The 14,530-nt window shown below is 36.5% G+C and overlaps 1 protein-coding gene across 6 annotated transcripts in view; it reads right to left on the bottom strand.

Annotated features, from left to right (window-relative positions):
* SS18 (SS18 subunit of BAF chromatin remodeling complex) overlaps positions 1–14,530 on the bottom strand; it is a 43,550-nt gene that overhangs the window by 8,047 nt on the left and 20,973 nt on the right. For 5 of the 6 annotated variants that reach the window (XM_037379988.1, XM_037379990.1, XM_037379989.1 and 2 more), the window contains 3 exons: positions 10,989–11,210; positions 2,221–2,388; positions 1,402–1,506 (listed from right to left, as the gene is read on the bottom strand). In XM_037379988.1, coding sequence (XP_037235885.1) covers positions 1,402–1,506; positions 2,221–2,388; positions 10,989–11,210 — 495 coding nt within the window. The remainder of the gene's footprint in view (positions 1–1,401; positions 1,507–2,220; positions 2,389–10,988; positions 11,211–14,530) is intronic. The other variant, XM_037379994.1, reaches the window with a different exon arrangement.

The following is a 14,530-nucleotide window of genomic DNA, read 5'->3' as shown; positions in this document are numbered from 1 at the left end:
AAATTGAATTATACGAAGTATATAAAATTTAGAGCAAAACTTTAATATAAAAATAAGGAAAGAAGAAAACAGTTCTAAAACTTAGCAGTCTTTGCAATTAGTTCTGCAACTGTACCATAGGTTATTAACTGAATCTAGTACAAATACGTCACCTTATATTCTTATATAACTTAAGTCTTATATTTTCTTTATGTTCCGTATAAAAGTAATAATGAAGTAATGATAAAGAATGAATCTTCAGAAGGAATAGGTCTTAGAGAAGTAATATGTGCTACCACAAAGCTATTGATACTAACATCAAATTGCCCTTAGTACAGTAAATTGCCCGTAATCATTTAAAGTTCATGCATGTAACAGAAGTTACACAATGAAAGCTTAGTAACTACAAGTTAATACAACTCATAAAATAACTCTGCACATGTATCTCCAAAAACAACACACATAAGCTTATATAGACGTGGCTTGACATATTTTAAGATCAATTTAATAGAAATTAAAATTCAAAACTACTAACTTGTATACTTTTATTTGCAATGAGTAGTTGCTTTGGCAATTACACAGCTTTGTATAATTTTTTTAAATGTTAACATCTACCACATTCCTTGAACTTCATAAGATACCATTAAGTTGCACACACAGTTATCAGAGTAGTCATGAGTCAGCATCTTTGTTCTCTCAGTCTCTGCTCAGCCTAAAACCAGGTTAATTGCAACTTTTCTAAGTTACAACACAATCCAACAGCCTTCAGCACTCTAAATTCCAAGAGGCAGGACGACAGATTTTCGAAATCTGAAAGTCCCAGACTTGTCTTGAAAGTACTGGGGGGACTTCTAAAGAGGATTCACAATTACAGTCTCCTCAGGGCAGGGACCATTTTACTCCTTTGTAAAAATTAAACTAAAGGCCCATACCATAGCAGCTATAATACATTTGCATGACTTCAAAAAACTAAACACTACATTAACAAATAGAATAATTACAGGAAAACCACATCTTTTTAGCAAGTTTTTGCACTTCAGTAAGATTTTTAATAAAAGGATATTGCCCCCTCTCTTATTTATAATAAAGTTATGACTGTTTTAATTAATCTCAATTATACCAGATAAGCTAAGAAACCCTCCACACTTTTAGATAAACCAATTACAGAACTTCATTTTTAAATACTAGAACTGTTGTTAAGAATTTCAGATGGGAATATTACAAGTTACATGCTTTGAATATGTTGTAAAATTAACTGGTCATACTAACTCGAACTGTAGTAACAATTCTGAATTTGGAAGGTTTTGTAAACATGAGGTATGATGTTACTATTCTTGCCTCATTCCCTAACTTTGGGCATAGGACTACATTAGTATTGGGCAGGTATAGAAAATGGGAAAGTTAACATTTATGAGAGATTACCATCAGGGTAATATTGCTGGTTCATGCCTTCTGGAGGACCTTGTCCACCATGACTGTATTGGTCCCCATAATAGTCTTCCTGGCCTGAGTACTGCTGTGGTGGGCCTGAAAAACCACAACCAGTCAATACGTAAATAACTTGTTTTCTCTGTTATAAAGCCTGCTAATTTCTGATTTTAGTATGAGAAATATTTCTCAAATGTACTCCCCACCCCTATTGTTGCATTTCAGACAACATATGTAATCTGGTTTACTTAAGAAAAAAATTATCTATATATACATACACACAGTTTGGCTGCACTAGACTGAGCACATATATATATATATCAAACTTCAGTTTTGAGCTCATTTTAGGAACATGTGTTTAACAGACTAAGGTGTTCAAAATAAAGTTATTCTTTTTCTAAAAGGACTGGAAAGAAAAAAGTAAAAAAGAAGCAAGATTGTGGAACATTGTTCCTTTTTTGTAATTGAGCTAATTCAGAACCAAGCAGGTACTCTGTTCCTTTTCTGTTCCTATCACTTAAATATCGAAACAGAATTCTGCATCAGTATATCTGAGATGTGTATTTTTAGATACTTTTTGTCAGAAAGAATTCAAAACAAGAAATACTTGTCTTCATGTTTCATGGTGATACCAGTAATCTGTTGCTGCAAGAATCACCCTTAAAAGGGTAACAAAAAAAAAGAGTCTGCAAACAAAGACTGTGACACCCAATGATTTGCTCAAAAGTTGGTGTACGAAAGAAAGTGATTTAAAAATCATTTTAAAGACTGTTATTTAACATCAACGTTAAGAATACTGAAGTGAAGTCCTACCTTGCTGTGGTGGCCTGTATGGAGGAATCTGTCTCTGACCCATCATGTGATTTCCTTGGTTAACTTGGCCCATCATTCCCATAGGAGGCTGCTGCCCCTGGTAATGCTGGCCACCTGCTTGTGGCATGTTGTATTGCTGGGAGGGAGGCTGCTGGTGCATCATTGGACCTGTTAAAGGAAAAGTAATAACTATGTCTTAGGTAACACATGACTTGTAATTAAATCTTTCCAAAAGAACATGAAAAACCCAACCTTTAAAAATGGACCAAAAAAGGCTCTGTATTTCTAGTGCTCTCATATGGATTTGTTGCTTCTAGACCTATGCAAATGCAGGCAATCAACTACAACTAAATTACAAAAGAACGTGTAATAGTACAATAGAACCCAGCCTTATTTAAGCTGCTTTCTAGATGATTTTTCTTCAGACTACACAGACATCAGTTTATTCATGCACAAAGATAACTGAAACACTTTTACCGGTTTTTTGTTTGTTTTAAAAAGTATCTGTAAAGAAAGTATATATGAAAACCTGGTGGTGAAACCTCGGTAAGTCATAGAAAAATTATTTAACATTGTTAATTCTGGGCATAGTTTTAATATGTAGGTAGTTGTTTCAGGTCCACCAACAAGCCACTTCACTGTTATCACAAAATAAACAATTTTATTTAGCTTGTAAAAACAAACCATGAGTACCAGTGAGTTAGGCTATCTCACAACAGACAGTATGCAAAGGCCCACAGGTATACATGCTCCGCCCACCACTAAACAGTCCCAAGCAGCCTGTAGCAGAAAAATTTTCTTTCATACCACGCTGAACCAAGTTTCTATGAACCACAGGAAATAACCAGGCAAGGTCAAGTATTGTCCATGTTTTATCAACTGAGAAAAATCTGATTAAGGCTGAACTTGGCGAAATGCAAACTTCAGTAATGAAAACAGACAGTTAAACAACATTCTACTGATACCACACAGCAATGAAAATTGTGATTATGCCATTTCACTGTATGAAATTGTAGGTTAGGCTGATACAGCTATTTAACAAAGAACAGTTTCTTCACTTGCTCTGTAGTGCCACTTCAGAAAAGTTATTCCAGTATTAAAAATATGAGGAGGAAAGAGTTGTTTAAGAAGTTTAGCTCCTTGTTACAACTTATTTTTATAATAACAATAATTCAAATAAGTTAATACATATTGCACACTTTATAATGGTGAAACACTAAGCTTTCTGCCCCTCCCCCCTTTTAATTTATTATACAAACTACAAAGTAGTAACTAGTCTCGCTAGAAAACAAAACAAATCAAAACACTGAACTCACACAGACACTCCCTTATAACCCCATCCCAGGAAAAAAAGCAAAGGATCACCTAGTTTTCTGTATGCCAGATTTTGCCATCGCATTTAGCATTTTTAAATAACTAGATGCTGGAGCACAAGCAGGAAGTCTTATGTGAAACCACAATACTGGAAAATTACCTAGATACAGTCAACACTGACAATGGATTTATGTACGGAAAGGAATACAAAGACACTTAGATCCTGTCTGTGTGGGGTAACAAGAGAAAGTTAAGCCAAATTAATTAATGGTATGAATTCAAAGTGCGTTAGTTAAATCCCATTAAACCCCTGTGCAGAATTTCTCAGTGAGTAGTGGCCTTAGTTCTGTTAAGCTTCATTTTCCTCTGAAGACAAATATTGGCCACTCTTAAAATGATCCAGTTATACTTCTACCCTTCAGCATGGCACTTTGTGTCCACATTTTAAAGTAAAAAAATTATTTAAATTGAAATACTTTGATTATTTTCCACTTAGCAAAAATAGATTTCACTTTTTGAGCTTCTGAGCAAGTAGGTAATTTAGATTATTCCATTTCACTGCTCCTCTGTTTGGAGATACTGAGAAACAATAGGCAGCCTTAGAAAAAAAACCAAAAACTTGTTGCCGTAATATTCCTAGATCTCAAGAAAGCTTGTTAATTAACAATATTAATATTAGTCACAATACAATGTGATAAAATGTGTTGGGTCCCTATGGTGCAATGTAGAGGTTCGCTGTTTGCTTTTTAAATTAGAACTTCATTAATGCTTTGTAGAACCACAATGAGAATTCACTACCCTGTACTGTAACAGGCCCTGTACCGTGTTAATAACAGAGTGCCTGGCTTCCTTCCAGTTTGGTTTGCATCTCTCTTACTAAGAAGATACCTAAAAGAAGAACCATGGACTCTATTGTCTCATTCAACAGAATCATTTTATGCAGTAGTTTTGAGGAGAGAGGGAACTCTGAATTTGTTCTCTTTTGAAAAAAATCAAGCCTACAATAAAGCTACATTTATTCATTATGTAATACTTCATGACATAAAACTAACCTAGCATATCCCTTCACAAGACCCAAGTCAAAAACTTAAGACCATTAGGTCATGATCTAAGACCTTCTAATATTTGTAGCACACTTTTACATCCCACTTAAAATACAGCTCTTGAATGCCCAATCAGGTCACAACAAACTACGTTCAGTGGAAGCCGTGATCTCTTCCAGACGTAGATAAGGCTTCACATACAGAGATTTACAAAGCTGTGCACTGCAAACGAATGCTCACTGCTTTCAAAAATTCTTCTTAGAAACTCATTTTTGATGAAATTCTAGAAGTATTTATTCCAGAGAGGACAAATATCCAGTTTGTAGAGAGTCCAAAATGAGTCCAAGAAAATAGTGTAGAACTATCTCTGTAAATAAGCAAGTACACCAGAAGACTACTGTCTTTCCAAGAAACTATTTTAACTTTGGTAGCGCAAAATTATAAATGTTTCTGTACATTCAGAAGGCAGCCTTCACTCATCAATATACTGGAAGCATTCCTAGGATAAAAATCTGAAGAAAAAGATGCTAAGAAGTAATACTGTAGGTCCTGTGAGGAATGCAGACAATTTTGGTAGTCAAACAGGCATTTGAAAAATGCACGGCGTAGACACAAATCAGTCTTATGCAATAAGTGAATGTATAAAGCAAGTCAGACAACAGGTGCAAACTGAAATGCTCAGTTCAATTTAATTAAAAATAGTCTACATTATCAGGAATATTCAACATTTTCCTCAACTGCTCGTTTCAAAGTTGTCTACACTTACTAAATGAAAAAACCTGTCTCTGCCCTAGCCAGTGCCTCATAAGGACTTGCACACAGGGAAGAAAAGGTACATAGATTTAAGTGAAAACGGGCTGGTACTTGATCTTCTAAGTGCAGTGACCTGGTGGCAGTCTCCTGATAAGAAATGACTTCAGGAAACAGGCCACCTCATCTTCAGACATGCAAGATGAACAGAAAGAAACAGAAATGCAAACTAGAAGCAGTTCTTAGGTAAACCTAACAAATCTGAGACTAGAAGTGCATTGAGGATGAAAGAGCTGCAGAAAAACTTAGCAGTTTAAAAATGTCTCCTCAGCTTTGTCTCTTCTGCTGAAACTCAGATACTGGTGGTGGACAAGAATAACTGCTGACACTGTTGAAACTTCTGAAGAAGCACAGAAGTGAGGAACCCCAAATGAACTGGTGGCTTGGCTGTTCCAATTGAAGAGCTATGGGAGCCTCCTGGGTATAACAAAAAAGCAACACTATACAAGCTACTATCCTTCAGTCTTCAAAAACACATTGGTTTTGCTGTTAAGAAGAGGTCTATTCTTCTGGCATTTCACAATGTGCGCTCGTATCAACAAAGTGATTAGATATCCACATCTACAGTATCAGCAAAGTACATCATGCCAGATTTACTTGTCATTGCGTCCACGGTTACATAAATAACAATATATACCTAGCAATGCAGCAGTTCTCAGTAAAACTTTTTTGGTGTTGTTCTTTATGCTTACAAAAAAAAAATGTCTGTATTTAAGTGATTGTGATAGCGTCTGCGAGAGCTAGCTGAGGAACTCTACCACAGGGTAATTTTCACTTCCAATTTTCTCAAGATTCTTGACAAAAACTACAATTCAGATGTGCTTGGTCAAGTGAACCAAAATCTTAAAGGTGTTTTAACGTGAAGGCAGTTTAAGCAGTACCTCAAAACACTTTTGAGGATACATTTTTTGCTGCTCCTAATGTATGATTTAGGCTTCAAATAAAAGGTAATAGAAACTTATCCACACTTGCTTACTCCACAAAGTTCTCATCTCAAACTGAACCATAGTTTAAGGTGTCATTTAAGAAAAAAATACATACAAATAAGTCACACAAAAAAATTCCTTAGTTACCAGCATCACCTTTCTTCCCTAGGGTAAAACGTGAAAGAACAAGTACTGTGGCCCTTCTGTATATCTTTGTTTTTTTCCAGATACAACTGCAGTGTCTTCTACAGCTAGACATCCTACAAATCCTGCATAGCATGATAGCACTCCAGAATGTGGAGGCAATTCTGTTTCTCTCTAATAGGTTAGATGTTCAAAAAATTGAGACTGCCTTGCTTTGTCCATGACACCACGGCTACTGTAAACACCTGAGGTATCGAAACGTAACAGCCTCTGCTTACACAGGAATGAACAGATGGCAAGTCATTCACAAAAGGTCCTCAATCTTAGAAATTATTTGATCCTATCTGTCATACCCTGAACATGTTTTTATTTCAGATAACATTGGGTGTTTCTATCTTTATGTTCCTTTATGCAGACAACAAAAGAACAGGAATTCTGCACCTGCCTCATCTCTGCTGTCTCTATGATGTCTTCATATTTGCTTGGAATTGAAAGAGCTCTGAAACGATAATGAAACTTTTGTAAGCTTATATAAACGAAACTGTCATTAAAAAAACCCTCAGCACCAGATTCAACAATTGGTCTTCTGCAAATGATCGAGTCAAAACTATATTCTCATGTAGACTCCACCTGTTAGAAGTAAACTACCTCTCCACCCCCACCCCAAACAACATATAATGCTCATTAAATACAGACTGGGGAGTTTTGTCAACTTCACATCAAGTGCTTCTGGCAAGGGCACAGAATCCTAGCAAAAGGATCTGAGAAACACATTTTCTGAGATGGCCAAGCTGTAAGTTCTTGGTCCTTACTTCTGAAGTATTTGAATTCTACTGCTTATTGTTATTCTCTGACTGTGGAAGATCTGTTCAACATAAATAAGAGGAATTTCCATGGAAGAAAAATCATGCTTACACCTCCCCTCTGAAAAGTAAAAATTTGGCAAGACTTGTAATGTTTCATTCAGCATAAGTTAACTTCCCATACAAAAGCAGCAATGCACCCAGAAGAAAGGGGTTTCTTCCACATCCACTCAGCTCCTGCTGCTTCCTATCTTTCCAATAAGGTAGCCAATATTCCTTGCAGATGTCAGAAGCTGCTACAGTACCTTTTTAATTAAGAATAAACTACAGAATCTTCCATTTAAAATACTCTGCTTCCGAAGTCCACAGTTACTAAAATTAGTCTTTTAACTGGACTAACTATATAAACACAACACCATAAAAAATTTGCTTCTCATTTAAAATACTCCTGTTGTTAGTATTTTACAAACTAGTGCAAATCAATAATATGGACAAAGCAGAGACAGAAAGTAAATCCAACAATGAATTCTGTTACTATGCATTTTTTCTTAATTGGCACTTTTCTCTAACACCATCTGCCTCAAAATGTATACATCAAGAAGCCTTGATCAAGATCAAAAGTTAGATCAGAACTTTTCTGCAAGTTATGGTATCCATCTATTACAAAATAGCGCGCTTCTTGCCTTGAAGTACTGGCCTCATTCAGTACACAGTAGACACTATTCACTGAAAAGCTATTTCAATATTTTTTTTCCTCCTGATCATGTGAGAAGCCACACCTAATCAAACACTAAAGACAGAATCATTAATTTACTCGTGGGTTCTCTTATGACGCTCACCTAAAATGTCCAAATCTTCATAATGAATATACTTTCACAACACTCCTGTGGAATCAGATGGTATCATAATCTCACCATCAGATTCATTCCTCTACAGATGGGAAATCCATGCAGGGAAAGATTAAGGTCAAGATCATCTACTCATTTTTAACAGCCAAAACTTGAAATGCTAAGACCTTAGCTTGCAGAATATTCAGCATTATATTTAGCTAGTGCTGTTATTAACTGACAGATACAGCAAGATCTTTCATTCTCAATATGAATCACCCCTTTAAGACAAAGAAACAAAGCATGCTTAGGGGTTCACAAATGTCTCCTGACAAGAATACTGAGGCTCAGAAATTCTGGTTCATTTCTGTTTCTGAATGTCAGCAGAAGCTATCAGTTAAGAAATCTTTCAAGTCATAATCTGTTTATTCCCTTTTTGTTAAACTACATCTCAATGCATCCCCTAGTAGCTCATTATTGTTTATTCACTTAGAAGAGGAGCCTGCAGCATCCATGCTTTGCTGAGACCTCTGCCCAGCCAGACTGGATCTTGGCTCTCACAGATTTCTCCTCCATTCTGTCCCCTGCTGTCCTGTCCTGGAGTCATAAGAGAGTGAAGATACAAATATATTTCCTCTCATTTGTCACCAAATTTCAATAAAAATGTAACAACTAATAGAAGAAAATGGAGGAAATGTATTAAGTAGACCTGACTGGAAATATTCTTAGGTCAAAAACCTGAGCTACCAATATGTAACACACACACACACCTTCAGACTTAAAGACTTCTTCCCCCATAGATATTTAAAATTTGACCAATTTGGGACAATATTTTCATTGAAACAGCAAATAGCACCTTGCTGGCATGACAATTTCAAAGCCTTACTCTAAAGCAAGGGGCACTGCACTCCTACAATTACATATGAAGTGCTCTATTTACTAATGCTTTTGAGAGATACTGAAATATTTTAAAGAATGTAATTCTTCATCCCACCACTGTCAGCAATGGCTCACTACTTCTGTGAAACTTCTGAAACAAAACAAATCAGCCATGAAGCAGACACCTGGAAAGGAAAGTTTTGGCCTAAAGGGTCAAAGTTTGGCAAAATTAGTTACCCAATGTGAAAGATTACTGTGGCCCTAAGTGCAGGCAATGGTACCAGCTCGTGTTCTTAGAGAACTTGCTCTTGTTCTTGAACCTATAATTTGGTTAGATACTGCTTTACTCTTTACTCCCCAAAGCCACTTAAGCATTATTATTTGTACAGAACACAAACCTTTTAAGTATCTTTCTGCCTAACTTCTAATGAGCAATTTTCAAGTTTGACAGAGTACTAAAAATACAGAAGGGAAATATTACAAGGAAGAGTAAAGAACACTACTTTGAGATGGAACAATCACTAGTCCCAAACTGTAAGCCAGTCACACAAAGAAAGACATTTTCTGTAGAGCTACTTAGGGGATAGCTCTCCCAGCAAAAAATATGGTAGCAGTATGTGTAACTCTCTGCAAACAAAAAGTTTCAACTGACCATGCATAGGACTTGTCCAAAGCATCTCAGGACATTTACAAAGTTACTCCACTGACTATTGCCCAGAATACACAGGTAACTTGCCAGTTCAGATACAGTAAAAAATACTTCTACTTGTGATTGATTCCTCTGCTGTTAAATTTTTTAAAAAGTGCCATTAACAACATGGACAAAGGACTGTGACTTCTCACTTTCACTACCAGTAAGAAAACTGCAGAAACAGCTGTTTTGTCTTGATTTATTTTCAGTCTCTCTTAAGCCTTTTGTCTGTTTTGACCTTTTCTGTGATCTAATAATGAAACTGATTAGTATTACCTGGCCTGTTTGTGCACCCCAGGACCAAGTAGTATCTACATAAAAAAGCAGAGTTCCAGTCTCCAATGAGAGCATACTGCAGTAAGAACCACCTATGCCACTGGAAGTTTATTTTTTCTACAATGTCCAGGGAAAGAGTCTTAGGGGGAAAAAAAACCAAACATGTTCTCCTACAGCATCAGAAAGAGAGATGCTTCAGCTAATATATTCGTAACAGTTCATACGTACTGGGAAAAAAAAACATGCTGTAAACTAGGTAGAAGCATTTTTTTAAAAAAAAACAGTTCTGCAGTATGTCTTCTAGCAGGTGGTATGTCCACATCCAATGTAGTAGGAGACTTAACAGGTAAGCTGAAAATACTGCTTGCTGACTCATGGAGCACATTCATAAGAATACGCAGTATATAAACAATTCAATAATTTTGTCTGTTGCGACTCTAATGCAATATTTTAATTCTGCAATGTCCTTGTGCTTCAACAAGGACATCAACAGGACACATCATCTGTTTATGCTATGCAAATATCCTAGACACAAAATTAGTTTTGTATTTTACTATATACACAAGGACATCTCCTGAAAACAGTAGGGAGTAGCGGATTAGTTCCTGGAACTGAATTTTATTTCTTTAAGATTAACAGACATTCCACGCTAAAACAGCATGCAGCAGAGAACAAAGATTAATTAGGTATAAAAACCTGAGGGCTACCTGACTACAATTTTTCAGTTTACCCAAGAGACTGAAGAGCAGAAATGTTTTATCAACTTGAGCAATAACAACACTCAGATAGAAGTGTAAAGTCTGAGAAAGATGAACAGTAGTTCAAACTTAACTGATGAAAGCAGATCCACTCCCAATTCTCAGACAATACCTGAAAACAGTTCAATTCTGCAAATAAATAAAAAGTCACCAACATATGGGAGAAAGGAGATGTAGAGTCCTCCAAACATGGATACAAATGCATTTAGAGAAGAAAACCTGTAAGACAAGACCTTTTAAAAAAGTCTGTACCTGAGATGTTTGTTTTTTACAGAAGCTAACAAGCACCTCACTTACCTTGGTTTGGTTGCATGTTCATGTTCGGTCTGGGACCATAGTTGCCCATAGGCTGTCCCTGGCTCATAGTCATCTGATTCTGTACTGGCATACTCTGTGAGGACGGCACTGAGTGATTATAGCCTCCCATTGACCCATGGCTACTAGAAGGCATGTTCATGGAACTGTTTGTCATATTGAGTTGGTTAGGTCCAGGTCCTTGCATAGGCATGTGGTTAGGTCCTTCAGAAAGAAAAACGGGGAAATGTTCAACGTTAAGTATCATAAAACAAGCAAATTAGTCCTACTGAATTATACAACCAAATAAAAGTTATTCAATACAACCGCACTGAAACAAAGCTAAAAGTTTGCTCATTAATTCCAAACTTAAAAAAAAAAAAAAATAGTTAACAACAAAGTTCAGCTCTACTATGCAATACATTTTCTTTTGTTGAGCACGTGAAGCTACTAAAAGGTGTAAATTATCATATAGCTCATCTTATATCCATATCATATGTGAAACTAGTCTTTTTAGTACTTGCACAACACACCCTGGATTTTACCTGAAATGCACAAGACCAGTTTAACAGCCAGCTTGGTAGCTCTATCACAGCTGCAATTGTTACAATAGCTCTAACATTTCTGTTTATTCAAAAAACTGTACTAGACACTTTTCTGAAAATAACAGTTAATACATTACTGTTTTTTCCCCAGAAGTCAGACAGCATTGACATGGTACAAATATATGTAGACTAAAAATGGCTGAAGGCATATTTAACTTGGCTTGAACATATAATCTAGAGCCAATATGCTGTATTTATAGATTACTAGGGTGGGAGATGATGAGTGGAAGGACAGCCAATAAATTATCAGCTCACCTCTCATGCTTGCAAAGATGCAAAGGAAGAGTAGCAACCTGTTCATATACCCATGAGGCCAACATCTCTTCACCCTTTATTTCCCCTCTTCCTGACAACACAGGTTAAAATTGGATTGTTCTCTGAATTATAATCTACTCTCAATGGGTATTTTAAAAAGTGTAAGCATTACAATATCATCTGATCAGTTTACTCATTACTTTAGCTGGCACAAGTGAGCAGATACTATGACTAAAATTAGTAAGAGGTGTGATTGGATATAAATGACTAGTGAAAAAGGTAAATGAAATGCAAGGACTGTGCAAATGACAAGCACCACATGAAGAGTTTACGAAGATATGTACAACAAAATCATGTGACAGAACAGGTCAACCCTAAAAAAAGACAGGTGTTAATATATACCGGGGTCACCAAGAAGATGCCATTGTTGCCAAACATGCCACATTTTTTTGTTAAGCTACAAACCCCTAAAAACCACAGAAAACAGAAGAGGAGCCTAAAAGAAACTATGCCAGTAGAGTTGTAGGAATATAATGGTTTGGTTACATATATACCCAAGCAAAAAAACCAAAAACAACACACAACCCAAAACAAAAAAAAAACAACAACAAAACAATCACAACCAAAAAAAAAGCCACACCCAAAGAAACCCTGCATGTGCCTTCAGATATAAACAGCTCCCAAGTCCCATCTTGGCTAAAGAAACAACTGCACTAATCTAGGACAGAACAAAGGCATAACTAAGGACAGAGCTCTACACAAGGTCAGAGAGGCAATACCAACTGACCCGCAAACAAAAAGATGCGGAAGAAAAAAGGATAATGATCAAGGAACACAGCTAGTAAAAGCCAACATGAAGAAACAGAGTAAGTTCAAGGATATGTTTATCATCTCATCCTTTTCAAGACACTTTACTGAAATGAACACATCAGCTTATTTTATCAAGCTGAAAAAGGTATCATACATGCAGTTCACTGTTCCTGCAAAAAAGGTGAGCAGAGACTGCATAACAAATACAGGAAAAAAACCCCAAACACTCAGTTAACAGGATTATGATCACAACAGAGAACTATAGATGCCTATACTGTCCCATCTTCAATTCAACACTGCCTAACTCTTTGTCAGTGAGAATGTGGAGACAGCTCAATTCCAGAAAAGTGAGATCATCTCTAGTCATGAGATCAATCACCAGTGTGTTAAGTAAAACTAAGGTGAATCTCCAGACTGTAGTGCCAAGCAACTGCTAGAAGACTACTTTCTTAATTTCTTTTCTAAGAAAAGGAAGGAATACAAAAGGTTAGTACCAGAAAGTCAGGGTCTAGGAGTGGTTTCATCCCTTTCTGTTTAAAGGAAGAAATTTAATAATAGATTTCAGAGAGCTAGCCAAGCACACAGTGGAGTAAGTTTTTAAAACCTGATAATGTAAGAAGCAAAACGGGGAATCCAAAAATCATTGTAAGACAGGAGTTGCAAAAAACAGACCACATTCTTGAAAAGGTTGGTTTAAACTTCATGTCTCGGGTAGCACCAAAACAAGAGAAAGCACTCAAAAAAAACCAGACACAAAGTGTCAGGCATGAATATGTGCCGGACTCAAAATCAGGTAGTTTGATACTGAGAAGCTAGAAGACAAGACCACAGTACCAAAAAACCTTGCAAATGAAAAATAGTAAGAACACACTTCACAAATTATTTTTTTTATAGTTTACCAGAATATTTTACAGGGTTCTCCTGCACATAAGGACACAACAGTTGGTTTGTTTGTGGTTTTTTTACATATGGATAAATGAAATGGAAAGAACAGAATACAAATGAAAGATGAAATGCCTATCTGCCATTAAAATAACTGCTTTAAATGCTGTACTAATTAGATTATTAGATTTGGTGGTATAATAAAGTTAGTGGAATAAGTATCTATCTTCACTATAAACAGAACTCCTTTTTCCTCTTAACCACTTATAGATAGTATCTTAGCTCTGAGAAGCTGTAAGCCAGCCTAAGTGCATCTGAGACTACACTTGCAGGAAGGAAAGATGACTTTGAGAGAACTTGCTGGTAATACACAAGCACTTGTTATTCAGAAAGGTCACCTACCAGTGCCAGGACAAAGGTCAAAGAACCCTACAGCTAGTCTCACCTTTTGCCTTTTTACATATGGTAAAACAAGTTCAAGAAATCAGGAAGACAAGTTGCCACCAGCACACCCAGTTCATATCCTTCCAAATCCAGAACCACCCTTTACTTTGCATCACATGAATTCCCAGTCAATGTAACTCTCCAGTCAGTAATTTTTTCAGGTAAAAACCATTATCTGTCACAGGTACAGATAACATTCAATTCCACCATAGGCTGAAAGAGGTCTGTCATGACTGTCTTCCGCAGTAAGAGAACAGAGACACTTGTTTGTCAGGGGATGCAATTAAGGGTCTCAGCAGCACCTGAGATCCTTTACTAACCAAGAACACAAGTACAAGAAAAATCACCCTTTGCCCTTCAGGTAACATGACAGCTCTATGGCAGAAGTTTAAAACAACTCACGCTCTGACCATCACTAGGCAGTTATTTTAATACTCCCATCAACCCTTCCACCCATACTCTGGCCTGTGCAAGTCCCTACTCAGATAAAGCCTTCCAGAAATTCTTAGCTGCTATTTTTGAGCCTGGATTTTACTTCTTCCAGGTTGG

The sequence above is a fragment of the Falco rusticolus genome, chromosome 3, assembly GCF_015220075.1.
Source record: "Falco rusticolus isolate bFalRus1 chromosome 3, bFalRus1.pri, whole genome shotgun sequence".
Classification (NCBI taxonomy): Eukaryota; Metazoa; Chordata; class Aves; order Falconiformes; family Falconidae; genus Falco; species Falco rusticolus.
This window is presented reverse-complemented; position numbering and strand designations above follow the sequence as displayed.